General features: G+C 35.1%; 1 protein-coding gene and 1 non-coding gene across 10 annotated transcripts in view; both read right to left on the bottom strand.

Moving 5' to 3' along the window:
* Window positions 1–236: 236 nt before the first annotated feature.
* Window positions 237–14,493, bottom strand: part of DPP8 (dipeptidyl peptidase 8) — a 50,848-nt gene continuing 36,591 nt past the window's right edge. For 8 of the 9 annotated variants that reach the window (XM_023532500.1, XM_011363317.2, XM_011363316.2 and 5 more), the window contains 5 exons: window positions 9,886–10,032; window positions 8,508–8,660; window positions 7,124–7,266; window positions 6,584–6,695; window positions 237–4,461 (listed from right to left, as the gene is read on the bottom strand). In XM_023532500.1, coding sequence (XP_023388268.1) covers window positions 4,339–4,461; window positions 6,584–6,695; window positions 7,124–7,266; window positions 8,508–8,660; window positions 9,886–10,032 — 678 coding nt within the window. In that variant the 3' untranslated portion in view covers window positions 237–4,338. Of the gene's footprint in view, window positions 4,462–6,583; window positions 6,696–7,123; window positions 7,267–8,507; window positions 8,661–9,267; window positions 9,455–9,885; window positions 10,033–14,493 lie in introns of those variants that run through there. The other variant, XR_002781136.1, reaches the window with a different exon arrangement.
* On the bottom strand, window positions 10,618–10,748 carry LOC111742048. The gene has a single exon (XR_002781172.1). It is a non-coding gene; the product is annotated as a small nucleolar RNA SNORA38 (small nucleolar RNA).

Genomic DNA, 14,493 nt, shown 5'->3' with positions numbered 1-14,493 from the left:
TGGGAACCATTTGCAGGTACAAAGCAGTTCTCTGCATATCTCCTCTTTTGGGTTTAGATACATTTTTGATTAGTGTTTAGAGCACTGGAAACCCTATGTAATTACCTTGCAGTCTCCCTTCTCCTTTGCAAGCATATGACCTTGTTCATGTGTATTAATCACTCCATACTTGCCACTAATCAAAGGAAGATTGCACAAATGGAGAATCCAGGGGGGAAAATGAACATTTACATCAATTAATTTTAGCAGCATCTTTATTGCAACAAAGAACCTGTAATAAAATGCAACAAAACTAACGTTTTGCTTTACATGATTAAAAGCTATGTAGCTGAAAATGAGAAAACCCATAAACTTACTGGCATGAGACATGCAATTCTTTTTATACAAGTCAATGCTTTAAACAGCAGGCACTTTATGTTCTAAAAATTAAAGACCTGAACTCCAATTGTGCTGAATACAATGTAAATTTGTATTTGGGTTATTTAAAAACAAACATACAAACACTACTTATTCTGTCTGTGAGGGGCTTCTGAAATGATTACCTAGAGCTATCTCTTAATAAAATAAGAAAAGTAGGAGCCAGCACCTTGCACTAACACGTCTCCATATTTTAGGCTGCAAGATGGATAGATGAGGCTGGGAGGAGTTGGGAAGATGGAAGTCAGGGGAGTTTCCTTATTCCTTTATCTCTTCTGGGAATAGACGCTCACCTTACATATCTCAATTTAGATAGGGCCATGTCTCTTTTCTTACTTCAAATAGCTATAAATTGGGTTCCCAGGCTTAAGCAAGCACTCTACTCTATATCCCAATCCCCAAGTCCCCCCACTACACCAAGGAAGACATATTTAGTATAACCATTTAATTAACTTCAGAATGTCATATACTAATTAGAAGTACTGCTTCATTAATAAGCATGCTTAGCATTTACTTTAGAATGGAAAAATTAACCATTTTATGTTATCTTTAAAATGTTTCATAGGAATATATTAATAAATACTTTTTAAAAATTTGCGTTTTCTACATATCATTTAACTACCATGAGTCAGGACATCTGGATGTAGTCTAGTACCAACCGAATACTAACTGGTTGTGTGGCCATGAGTATATTTTCTTCTCTAACATGTAGGTTCTTCCTCTAACAAATGAGAACATTAGATTATATCAAAGAAATAATAACTTGAAAAATGTATGATTCTATAATAATGAGATCTTATAGGAATCATTCTGCCTAAGGAGAGAACGTTATAGAGAGGTGGGATAGGAATAAACCTTTTGTAAGGAATAAAACTAGTAGTGAAAAAAAGTAAGCATCAATGTCTGTATCTCATTCTTTTAAAAAGTAATGCATGCATTGTGACTTTATTCTCTTGTATGAGGCTTTGGAAACAAGCCAGGAAACAAGAGAGAAAACCTTCATTCCAAAAGGAATCTCTAGACAAAAGGGATACACAATTAAGGCTACTTATGCTTCTTTCAGAGTGAGAAGGGACCAACAGTTATCAAAATTGAGCAGCTGTCTTGACTGTTTTAGGTTCTTATAAATCAGTTCAGTGTAAAAGTCACCTATTATTTTCTTAATCTAACTCCATTTTCTAAAGAAGAGTTTCTTAAAGTAGCACACAAAAGACTTGCTTTAGAATCACCTGGAAAGCCTGGTAGAAACGCAGAGTCCTGGTCTCCACCCAAATCAGCTGAATCCAGATTTCTAAGAGTGAGGTTCAAGACTGCATTTCTTTTAGTAAGCATCTCAGATGAATCTTGATTTTGAGTCCCACTGCTCAACAATGCACAAGCAACTATACTTGCTGATGGTTGATCAAGTGCATCTGTTTATCAAGCCTACAAAAATCCTGTTTGATGTTTAACCTAGTGCTTTTTGGTTCTCACCAAAAGTGCCACTACTTTTATATACTCTTGCTTTTTAAGTTGTTACTCAGACAGGGTATCAATAATTTTAGTGAAATTTCTACTGATTGCTTGAATTGACTATGATGTTTTCCACACTGGTTTAAAAAATCAAATTCAGTCAAGCTGTCTTTCTGCAAGTGAATTCAGTCAGGTATTTCCCCCATGTATAGTAGGAGAATGGCATTTAAGTGACTAAAAATTGTAACAGAAGCATTCCTTGTGACAGGAGGAAGGAGAAAGTTAAGATGCAAAAGGAAAACCTGTGAATTCAAGCGTACATGAGGTTCTTTAAGGTTTGTTTTGGTAAAATTATAGATGCCATTTTGAAGAAACAGCCTTAATGGGTAAGAAGTTTCAGATGAGCAGCTGCCTAAAAGCCACTGTCCATACCATTTCTACTTTGGATAGATCCTTGGAGACCAACTAGTCCACAAATAAAAAACCACCTTCAACAGTCAGATATATACTTAAGTCATGGGGGAAAATACTTTCTTGGGGAAGAAAAGTTACCCAAATCAATTTAATTTAACATTGAAAAAATATAAACAAATCTTGGCATGGAAAATATCATAAACAAGAAAATCAATACATATACAGATAAAAGGGGAAGAAAGCGCGGCACCTATTATACAGTATAAATACACAAACAGCAAAACCCAACCCCTTTCCCAAGGACAGAACCGTCAGGTCACCCTGCCATTTCTGGGCTTCCCCCACCTCCCACCTGGCCCTCAATGATAATAAAGTCCACCTCTGACGCACAGCCACCATCCTTACTAATAGAAGCTGTGATCTCTCTCTATGGGAGAAGTCCACTGTCTGTGTAGTGGTGAGAAAGAAAAAGCAATTTTTCTTGGAGCATTGTTTAAAAGTACTAGTAACAACTTTCCAAACACTGAGCTTTGTGATAAAAAGGGTCAAACTCATAGGTGCCTTCTCTGCCACTGGCTCCAATGTGACCCACCTAGCACCGCAAGACTCTAAGGGGACAGATCCCAATTAGCACCTGAAAGCCTATGAGCTCCCTTAATAGTCAAGAGCTAGGGCTAACCCACGAAAATGTCATGGCCATTCAAGAAATTGCTTATAGGCTTTAAACACTGAAAAAGAGACATGGCTTATAAGGGATCAGTTTATGGTAAAGAAGTTGTCTGGAAACCTCTTTAAGCTCATAATATCTAAATTATGCTCAAATAATTTTAAAAGGATAAAGTCTAAATTTGTAAGGTTTCTAAAATTAAGAATAACAAAAAATTAGAATTGAGAATTACAACAGTAACTCTCAAGGAACTTTTCCTCTCCTGAATAATGTTAGTCTATAACTGTGTTGGCAAGGGAGTAATTTTTAAATTCTGGTTTCCTTAACCAACATTCTAGACGTTTAAATTTCACTTTCCAAACCTTTTCATGAGTATTTTGGTCAAATTATACTTCTGCTTAGTTCTTAAGCAAACCCTTGCCTTCTCCTCTCCCTGTCGTCCTCTACGCCCTGCTATCCCCTACCCCACCGAGATTCCCAAGATTCCCTTCCATCTCCCTAAAATCCTGGAACATTTTATAAGAAAATACCCAATGGAAACTGGCACCATTAAATTTTCTGAAGAATATAAGTGAATGTGTACTTTTTCCTTTTCCTAAAGGCAAAGAAATTGCCTGCAAATATTTAAGCTCTAATCATTTGTTTAAAATTTTTCTGCCTGTAATTATCAATATTATAAGACTAATTAAATCCATGCTACATATAGTTACTCGCCTTTATGTGAAAGGAAAAATCCACTCTGTCATTTTATCAGAGAACTATTTATACTAGATACAATTTAAATTGGCTAAAAACTGGTCAGAGCTTGAATGAAACAAAATAAGTGTCTTTAGGAGGCCACTAAGTTTTCCTTGAAAAATCATTAATGACTGGTTAAGTAATAGGTTTAATAGTGATTAGTTAATAACATGCTGGATACATCCCAAGCAATGAAGCATAAGCTATTCAATTACATTTAAGTGCTATCAAATCTGTAACTAGTCAGAGATTCTGGAATTGAACCAAACCAATCACTAATATCGTATTTTAACAAACTCAGAAGTATACTGTAAAAATACACTAATTAAGTCCATGAGGTTTATAATGCTATTAAAAGTGAAAATAAGGTAGTATGGATACATGGTGCTAAGTCTTATTTCTTTCAGTAATTCTCAAGATTTTGCTGGGTCCCTTAGAAATATGTGTCATTCAATTTTCTGTGTATATGGTTAAGGTATTAGATTCCTATCCGCAAGCTGTAGATGCCCACATGGCACCAAATATACCTTCAGAAGTAGATGTTATATGGCAGGTACCAAAATGTGATGATCAATTCTATGTTCTCTATTGATTAAACCTCCTCATTTGGTTAACAGCCAGTGTATACCAGAGTTCTACAAAGGTCAAATTTATATCACTTTCAGAGCAGCAATACGTGATCCAAGGTTTTCTTGAAGGTAGTGCAAAAGATGCAGTTCATAATGTTCTCCAGATTCAGGAACTCTTATGCTGTGTCTCTCCTGAGGATAGATCTTAACAACAAAGAAAGCAAAATACAAAAAATCAAAATGTCATAATACATCTCCTTTCACAGCTTTCCAGAGATTTTCAACAGGATTAATAACATGCAGCACACCCTCTTCAAGATACTAAACACAGACCTCTCATCTAAAGGCCCCATTCCGCTTTTTATAATTCCCTATATTCCACTAGGCTTATATAAGGATTTATCTGTAGACCAGTGTGGTTCTCTAAGTGTGGTCTGCAGATTTCTGGGATCTTTAGAAACCCTTTCAAGGGATACACAAGGTCAGACTACCTTCAGTACAATACTAAGACATTATTTGCCTTTACTCACTGTGTTGGCATTTGCACTGATAATGCAAAAGCAATGGTGGGAAACAATGCTGGTGCCTTATCATGAATCAAGACAATGACATTAAAATGTATTAGAAGTCTCAGTATTCTTTACCACCACATACTCGCAGTAAAAAAGCAAAATGCCAATTTCACTTAAGTAGCAGTAAAAATTAGAACTTAACTTTATTAAATTGCAAATCTTGAGTAGATGTCCTTTTATTATTTTGTGGTGAGGAAATGGGAAGAATGCATAAAGCACTTCTACAGGATGTCTCAAGGAAAAGCACTTGTGCAACTGAGTTGTGAGTTGAACTGTACCTTTTTAAATGGAACTTCATTTTTAACTTGAAAGGATGACAACTCAGACTTGGGTATCTGGCAAACATTTTCTCAAAAATGAATTAAGTGAGCTGGTCACTTCAAGGACTATATTGACAGTATTTGTTGCCAATGACAAATTTTGATCTTTTAAGTGAAAATGAGAATTCTGGAAAACTTGCATCTACCACTACTAGCTGATGAGTTGCCCAACATGAACTCAGAGACTTTTCTAATGAGATCAGTGGTAATATTTAAAAAATACTGTATAATGAAATGAGTCGACATTTAGAAGATTGGCATAATGCAGTGAACCAGTATTTTCCAGGTGACCAATGCATGGGTAAAAGGATCCATTTGAAGTACAAGATCCAATAAATTTTAATATAACGAGAGTATAAAAAGTTTATAGATACAGCTTCAGATTCCACACAAAAACCAATCTTTAAGAAACTGTCCAGTTTTGGTGTAGTATCAAAGAAGAATTCCACAATTATCTCAAAAGGCTAAAATAGTCCCCCATTTCTTAACTACATATTCTGTGAGGCTGAATTTTCTTCACTTACTTTAGCCAAAACAACATTTCAAAACAAATTGTATGTGGAAGTAGCTGAGAATCCAGGTGTCTTGCTTATTAAGCCAGACATTAAGAGAATTTACAAAATGTAAAGCAATGCTACTTTTCTCAATAAACTTTTTTTGTTTTGTTTTGGAAAACAGTCCCCCCCTGCAATAAAAATGTGATTTTTGTTAACATGTAATAGTTTATCATTATTTAAAAATAAATATTTTTTTCTTAGTTTTAATCTTATATGAGAAATAGTGACAGACATAATCCACATAAACAAAAGCTCTTTGGTATGTAAGAGTCCTGAGACTAAAATGCTTGGTAACTGCTGCCAGAGACAAATATCTCATAGTTTACCTATATAAATGTCAACTGAACAATAAAAAAGAAAAAAGTATATTTTTCATTTCTTATGAGCATATAATCTATGCAAGTAGAAAGGAGGAAAAGTTTTTTTAAAACTTTTGAGTAATGGAGCAATGGAGGTGGGTAACTTGCTGGTTTCTGCTCCAATGTCAATATAAAATTAAATTAAAAGACCATATAACCAGTTTCTAAAAGCCTTTTATGAGAATGAAATGAAGTAACAGTTCCCCACCCTTCCAAGGGGAAGAAGAAAAACAAAGGAGGATAGTAAATGGACTGTTGTCATCTTTTCCATGATTACAAACTGAAGGCAGGTACAGATACACAAGTCATGTAATCCAAGGCCAGTTTTCAACCTGACTTCAACAGAATCTTAATTTTTACCAACTAGAGGCACGTACTACTGAGTAGGCCTATTACTTTAGTTCTCTTAAGCAAAGAACAGCCACAGCTAAAAACTCAGCCTTACTCCACAGTCTATTATATTTCAAAGTAATCAATCACTAATCACAAATTTATTTAGAAAATGTAGAAAAACTCACCTGTAAATCATATGGCTTTCCAGCCCTCACTAAAAAACTCAGTAATATACTGGTGTGTGCAAAATGGACATTCTCATCCAAGAATCCATGTAAGAGCAGTAAACGATTTGGTCTGGAGAAATGTAAATATCAGAGGATTAGGCAAAATAGAGTATTTGGAAAAACCATTTAATTCCTTTAAACTAATTAATTATGTTAACTTACACTGTAATGTCAGAATAAGGACTGAACATTTTTAATATTAAATTTGTAATATGTTAACCAGATGCTATATGTATGAAAGATTTAAAAAAATAAAAAGATCATGTGTTCAGTTTCCTAAGATATTAGCACAGATAGTAATTATGGCATGTTCTTAAAAAAAAATCACAAACATTAAGAAAAAAAAAAATCACAAACATTATTTGTAAAACACCCATGTCATTCCAGTATTCTATAAATATTAGACTTGGTTATAGCATTTGTAGTTTTCATTATTATTAACAACTTTTTAAAATATAATTTTAAATTTATAATCTTAATTTTAAAGCTTACACTTACTCAGAGGGGAACTTTTCTGCTTGCATGGCCACAGATCCTAAGTAATAGCCCTGTTCATTCTGGTCAGGGTGACCCATATAACGTTCTGTGTAGCCTGTATCATAGAAGATCCACAGAGTGACTGGGGCCCCAGCAATAGCAACCTATATAAGAACAATGATAGTCAAGTGTGGTCCAGAAAAGAATGGCTAGCAATGGGAATTTCTAACTGCAAATTTACAGGCTAAAATTATCCTTAGGCTTTAGCCTTACGACTGAGGATACATGGTCTCAGGCTACTCAAAAAAATCAAAGTGGAGTGCCAAGGTCAAGAACTTGATACTTTGGGTATCAGTTAGTTTCTTGTTCCACAGACATGTGGAATACCAAACCCTTAACCTGGGCTAGTTGAAATACAAACATGGGCCCCTTTGTTAAAAGAGGAGGTTGAACCAGAACATATGAATTTCTCAGTGTAAATAGATTCTTGGACTGGAAAAAAATGTGTGAGGAGTGTCAGTTTTATATAGGAAAAACAACTGTTTTTTTTTTTTTTTAGCTTCTGTTGGTAATACAAAATTTAAAACAATGAATAAAATATATTTAAGACTTAACACTTGCCTCATTTTAAGGCTCCTACCTACAGTTTTACATTGAATATTCTAATTACTTTCTCGACAGCTGTATGCTTGAGAAAATTACATCAGTTTTCAGAATTTTATTGTTATTATAAATAAAAATTATCCGAATATAAATGAAAAAAACCCTATCATTTTTATTCTTAAAAATAAAAATTATTTTTCACTGTAAAATAAAATTATGTTATTGAAATATAAAGAAGAAAACCACTACTCATAATTCCCACTCCCTTAACAACTGTTAGCATCTTTATATATTTTCTTTTACATTGTTCTAAGAAGTTGTTTACAGAATTGTAAACATCATTTATATTTTTAATACAGATTTACTCTGGACTTATGATGTGCCAAGCACTGTGCTTGGCTGCTTAGGATACAGTGAGGCACATGGCAGACAGCTCTGCCCTAAGAGCTTGCAACCCAACAGTTAAACAAGTAACTGCAATCCAATATTGTATGTTTATGTGTTTTAGTAATCATGAGTAATTCCCATAATCTTTGGCATGTATCTATAAATAGCCAAAAACTGGTCATCAAGTTGACAAGTATTTTTTCAATATATAGATATGTAAACATCTATCTTACATAGATAGCACAAGTTGATAGATATATTTATTACCTCACATGGTTATTAAATACACAAACCCTAACATTCCATAATACTGCCAACTCTGTAAACCTTCAGAAAATCAGCATTTTCTCATATCCTCAATTTACAAAAATTTCTACTTTTATTGGGAAAAGAAGTACAATAGAAAGTCACATACCCTGAAGATATCTGATCTCTGCATTAATGCCATCAGGGAGAGGTATCCTCCATAGGACCAGCCATGGATGCCCACACGATCTAAGTCAATGAAATCATATCGAGAAGCTAGATATTGAAGTCCCTCCACCTGGTCATCAATTTCTATTTGACCCTGTCAAAAAAGAGAAAATTACACTGATTCTAATAAAAAAAAAAGTTCTATTATAAGAGTGCTTTTAAAGTGATAAATGTTTTTGCTAAAAATATCTGTAGTGTTTTAGGTTAGAATTCATTATCAATTGAGATTCTGTTGCCCGAAAAACATTTTTTAAAACTCAATTTAGAGACAGGGGCCTATAGCTTCTGTTGCTAGCCTGTCCTAGAGTTTAGTTACCCCTTAGTCATAAAGTTTGTTTCAACTGCAACACAAACTGTCCCATGTCATATGGGTACTTCCCATTTCTATTTGTTCTGTTGTCTGCTAAGAGGTCAGCATCTTCCTTGTAACAAGCCTTCCCATACCCAGACAAAAAATTAGCTCCCTTAAGTGGCTGACTAATTTTACTTCTTTTTAAAGTGTAATATAGTAAAGCAGAAGGAATCATTCTTGAGGCCTTATCTTCCTATTTCCCCATCATCTACCTCTAGGAACTGAATATACTGTTTATTTAAAGTCCTAATTCCTACCACCACCACCCTTGTCTGTATTACTAGGCCTGCCAGTGCACACGATCTCACTTCACTGAGGCTAAAACAAAAATAAAAACAAAAAAACTTACATGAGAATACAACATAAGGTCAAAGAACTGGCTGTGAGAGAAAATCCCCATGTCTTACTCAGCATGTCCAATACACTGGCAAACACAGTAACTGCCTTACTGTGCAAAAGGAACATCGGATTCTCATCATTTCCCAAAGCAGCAGAAAGGACATGGGGCATCTCTAAAAGGTAGCATTTAAAGCTTCCTGTAGAGAGAAAGAGGCTTGTCACAAGGAAGGCACTAACCAGTTGGTTTCTCTCTTCACAGAGGACAGAACAAATCTCAATTATTCCTCTCAATAGTGTATAGGATCCTGAAAGCTAAATAGTGCTGCCTTCTGGCTAAACTGGACATACATAGAAAGAGAGAGTACTTCTATATCTGTATCAAAGAGGTTCTATTTCAGCTCCCCAAAGTTACTTACAAGTAGACAAAAGCTAGCCTAATGAATGCCAAGTTGCATCTTCCCTCCCATCCCAAACTCTAAAACTAGAACCCTCCATCCCTCTCTCTCCTGCTCGTGCTCTTTCGCTCACTCACAGCCCCTTCCTCCTGACTCTCTCTGGGATTTCACACCAAACAATGCATCAGAATATGTAAACGTCTTAAAAGAAAACTGTTTTTATGTTCACACACCATTTTATATTTAAAGGCGCCTTCAAACTTAAGCCCTCGGTGACAGGACCCCCTGTTGTCTATCACTACGACCACATAACCCAGAGAGGCTAGGGTATTCAAACGGAAATACTTGACTCCTTTAAACCGATTATTCACCAACTGCACCTGAGGAAGAAACACAACTTCAGTAATATTTATTAAATGGTAGCATACAAAAGCATGAGAGGCAGGACATTACAAAAAGTAGAAAGCTTAAATTTTTAAATATTATTTTACCTTTAAAATAACACTTTATTTTTTTGTGGCAAGAACACTTAATGTGAGATCTACTCTCTTAATAAAATTTTAAGTGTACAATATAGCAGGGGTCCCCAACCCCTGGGCTGTGGACCTGTACTAGTCCGTGGACTGTTTGGAAAAGGGTCATACAGCAGGAGGTGAGCGGCGGGGAGCCAGCGAAGCTTCATCTCTATTTGCAGCCACTCCCCAGCGCTAGCATCACTGCCTTAGCTCCACCTCAGATCATCAGGCATTAGATTCTCATAGGAGCACTGGTCCCTGGTGCCAAAAAAGTTGGGGACCGCTGCAGTACAGTATTGTTAATTATAGGGAATGTTGTACAGCAGATCTCTAGAATTTATCTTGCATAAATGATACTTTATGCCCATTTATTAGCAATTCTCCACCACCCCTATTTGTTCTTAAATCAACTTAAATCTTTTCATGTTTATGTTGCTTCTTTTCTTTTTCCTATGTGGGATGGTTGGTCTTGAGCCTGCAAGGAGCAAGCTGGCCCCAGACTTCTCCAAGTCCGTATTTCTTTGCCTCCAATTCTTACGTGTCCAAAGATGGGAAACCACAGACACGCCTTTGTAGGAGGGTACTTCTTTTCTTTGTTAACTTCACACTTAATTCAGGGCAATTACTGAGCAACTGGACTTTACAACTATAACCGAGATATTAATTACATACAAGATTGTTAACCTACCCTATAGAAAAGGTTACTAAAATAATTACTTCTACCCTGAAGAACTGTTTCATTCAAATGGCAGAGACAAAGATAAACAGATCATTTTTCTTCCCTACCCGTCTCTTCAGGGATTATCTCTGACCAACAGCAGGAAAACTTAGTATTTTAATGAAACACCATGACCAGTCCAGCTTCTTTTTTCCTGTTATACAAATCAGTTCAAAAGGTAGAATAATTCTTAAATCACTTTATTGCCCTAGAAGCTATCTTCAAAATGACTGGGAAATTAAATGTAGTTTAGAGCTTCACCAGAAATAAACTATCTAGGGAAAAGGAGACTTTAGTGGGCAGAAAGTTACAGAAGTTCAAGGTTTGGTGGACATTAAGATAGATATTAAACAACAACAAAAAATGTTCTGGCAAAAATGAGAAAGTTTTCTCTCGCTGAAACCAATGGGAAAACCAAGTCAGCCAGGAGTTAAATAAGAATCAACACTAACTTCACTCAAAAAGTAGCTACTGAGTACTGGGCTAGATTGGGGGGCTTGGGAGTGGTACAGAGCATCTTCTTTCTGAACTTTTGGATGTTAGTACCACTGTAACGACTGTTGAACTGGCCTTCCTGTTTCTATTCTTGTCCTCTTATAGTCTATTCACATGGTAACAGAATGATGTTTTAAAAATGTAAATCAGATATGATTTTGTAGCTTAGCTCCCTCAAATGATATGGAGTTTAGATCAGAATAAGACTAAACCCCTTACTATTGCCTTTGATAGCCTACATTATCTGGCCCTTAGTGATTTCTCTGACCTCATCTCATACCATTTCCTTCCTTTTACACACTGTATCATAACCTAATCTTATTTTCAACTATATCAAGTTGATTCTAACTTCAGGACCTTGACAAATATTTATGATGCTTCCTATGTTTACTGTTCCCCCTATCTGGAATGCTCTTCCATCAGATCCTTAACATGGCTCATTCCTTCTCAGCCTCTGTACCCTCAGAAATGTTCCCTGACCTTCCTATCAGAATTTCTATTTTAGTCACTTTGCCATCCTCTTTCCCACCAAGTATTCATAACACTTCCATTATATGAAATTATGTATTTTTCTACTTATTATTTTCCTCACTAAGCTCCATGAGGGTAGGACATTAGTCTAATTTGTTCACTGTGGTATCCTCACTGTCTAGAATAGTACTTGGTACATAACAGGAACTCAATAACTATTTGCTGAATGAATGAATGAAAAATTGAGATAGGAGAATGTTTTCCCTTCCTACCATGGGCAAGGGGGGTTTTTGGTGGGCAAAGGTATTTTTTTTTTTTTAAGGGAGGGAGTTGAAAAAAGAAGTAGTAGGCACAGAAGAACTCAAATATGAGCATTTAAAGAAAACTACTTCACTTCTTTACCTGTTGTCAGGCATAGAAGATGGTCTCAAATGCCTAATAGGAACATTTTCCCCCAGAGCCAGTTTTTCTGCCTTTGGTGCCTGGAGGCCTACTACTTCTGGAAGAAGAGAGTTAGATATAATACCTCTGGCACTGAGAATTCAAAAGTCTCCTTCGGAATTAATTCTTCAAAACCTGTGTCCTATTATCACCTAACCTGCTCTTTTGTACATTTATATTTGTAGAGCAATGTCTCGCACATAGGAAGCATCATAAATATTTGTCAAATAAACATTTTTAAACACACAGCTGTTACCAACGAAGAGTTTAAAGGACTAAATAAGCCTTAATGACTTTAATGGGAGATATTGTTTTTCTTGGATTTCAGTTTTGTTCGACTACAGATGTTGTTATATTTAGTGACAAAGTAATTGACCTTGTGTTATAAACTGGGACACTTTGACCTGTAAATATACCAAAAAAGAACATGGTTTGGACCACTTATAAGATTTGTTCAAATTTCACAAGGCTATTGTGTGCCATTACAAAGACCTGGTCTTACATTAAGGATCCTCTTCATACTTAACCCAGATGGAGGCATCAAAAAAGAGGATTAATTGATTTCCCAGTGGGCTGAAGTGCCACAGACATTCTACCATATAATCTCCTGGGGAAATCTCCCTGCAAACCGAACACCAGATTCTCCTATGGCATCACCAAATTTGAATGTTTTCAGAGAATATTTTGAGAAAGAAATTGTTTCTGTAAGTGTAAAAAAAGTACAGTCGTATTCATAAAGAACTTCAAACAATTAAACAATTTTGTTTTAATTGCACTGGCTAATACTTCTTTTTATTATGGTAAAATATACATAAAATTTACCTTTTCAACTATTTTAAGAGTACAGTTCAGTGGCATTAACTACACTCACACTGTTGTGGAACCATCACCACTATCCATTTCCAGCACTTTTCATCATCCCAAACAGAAACTCCATACCTATTACACAACAACTTCCTATTCCTCTCTTAGTTCCTGGACACTTCTATTCTACTTTCTGTTCCTATGAACTTGCTTATACTAGGCATCTCATACAAGTAGAATAATTGAACATCTGTCCTTTTGTGTCTGGCTTATTTCACTTAGCACAATGTCCTACAGGTTCATCCATGTTATAGCATGTGTCAGAATTTCTTCTTTTTTTTAAGGCTACATAATATTCTATTTTATAGCACATTTTGTTTACCCATTCATCTGTCAACGGACACTGGGTTCCTTCTACTTTTTGGTTACTATGAGTAATGCTACAATAAACATTGGTATGCAAGTGTCTGTTGAAGTCTTTGCTTTCAATTCTTTGAGGGTATACATTCAAAAATGGAAATGCTAGATTAAATTGTAATTGTTTAACTTTTTAAAGAAACACCATAGTTTTCCATAGCAATTGGATCATTTCATATCCCCATCAGCAATGCATCCGAGTTCTAATTTCTCCACATCCTTGGGAACATTCGTTATTTTCCCCCTTTTTTTTTGAAAACAGCTATCCCAATGGGGATGAAGTGGTATCTCTGCGGTATCACTGTGGTTCTGATTTGCATTTCCCTAATGATTAGTGATACTGAGTATCTTTTCATTTGGTTTAGACTTTTTAAACTTAATTACTAATATAAGGAGTCTTTTAGTTTTAAAATCTAGATAAATCAGCTAGTTTTTATAGTGTATTTTTCACATATCTCATATATCGTTCCTTCACTGGAAAGGAGAAACACTCTTCTTACTTAGCCTTAATATCTAAATAACATAACAAACATATAAAGCTTCTGAGAGTGTTCTGTAACCTCTCTTTTGAATTTCTTTGTATTAAGCCTTTTTTAAATAGTTTATGAAGATTTGACTTCAAGTTTTGAAGAAAAGTCTAATTTAACTTTTTCATGATTTACATATAGATGACATAATACAAATGTTAATCATGTTTTGTTTGTAAAACACAATAATGGCAAAGTGATTTAACTTGAATAGATCATCACTGAGTTTGTGGTTTATGTAGTTATTTTGTGTTTACCTTTTCGATGACTTGGCATCTAGATACATCTTCAGATACTGAATAATTGGGTATAATTATAAAGGATATTTACTAAGTCCAAGAGTTACATTGTAAAAACAGTATAATTATACTCTAAGTTCTTTAAGGGCTTGTTGTAAGACATATAATCAAGAATAAACATTTAAAAAAGTTACCAATTAACCAACTCATCTAC

The sequence above is a fragment of the Pteropus vampyrus genome, unplaced genomic scaffold, assembly GCF_000151845.1.
Source record: "Pteropus vampyrus isolate Shadow unplaced genomic scaffold, Pvam_2.0 Scaffold85, whole genome shotgun sequence".
NCBI lineage: Eukaryota > Metazoa > Chordata > Mammalia > Chiroptera > Pteropodidae > Pteropus > Pteropus vampyrus.
Note: the sequence above shows the minus strand (reverse complement) of the source record. Positions and strands in the feature narration are given on the sequence as shown.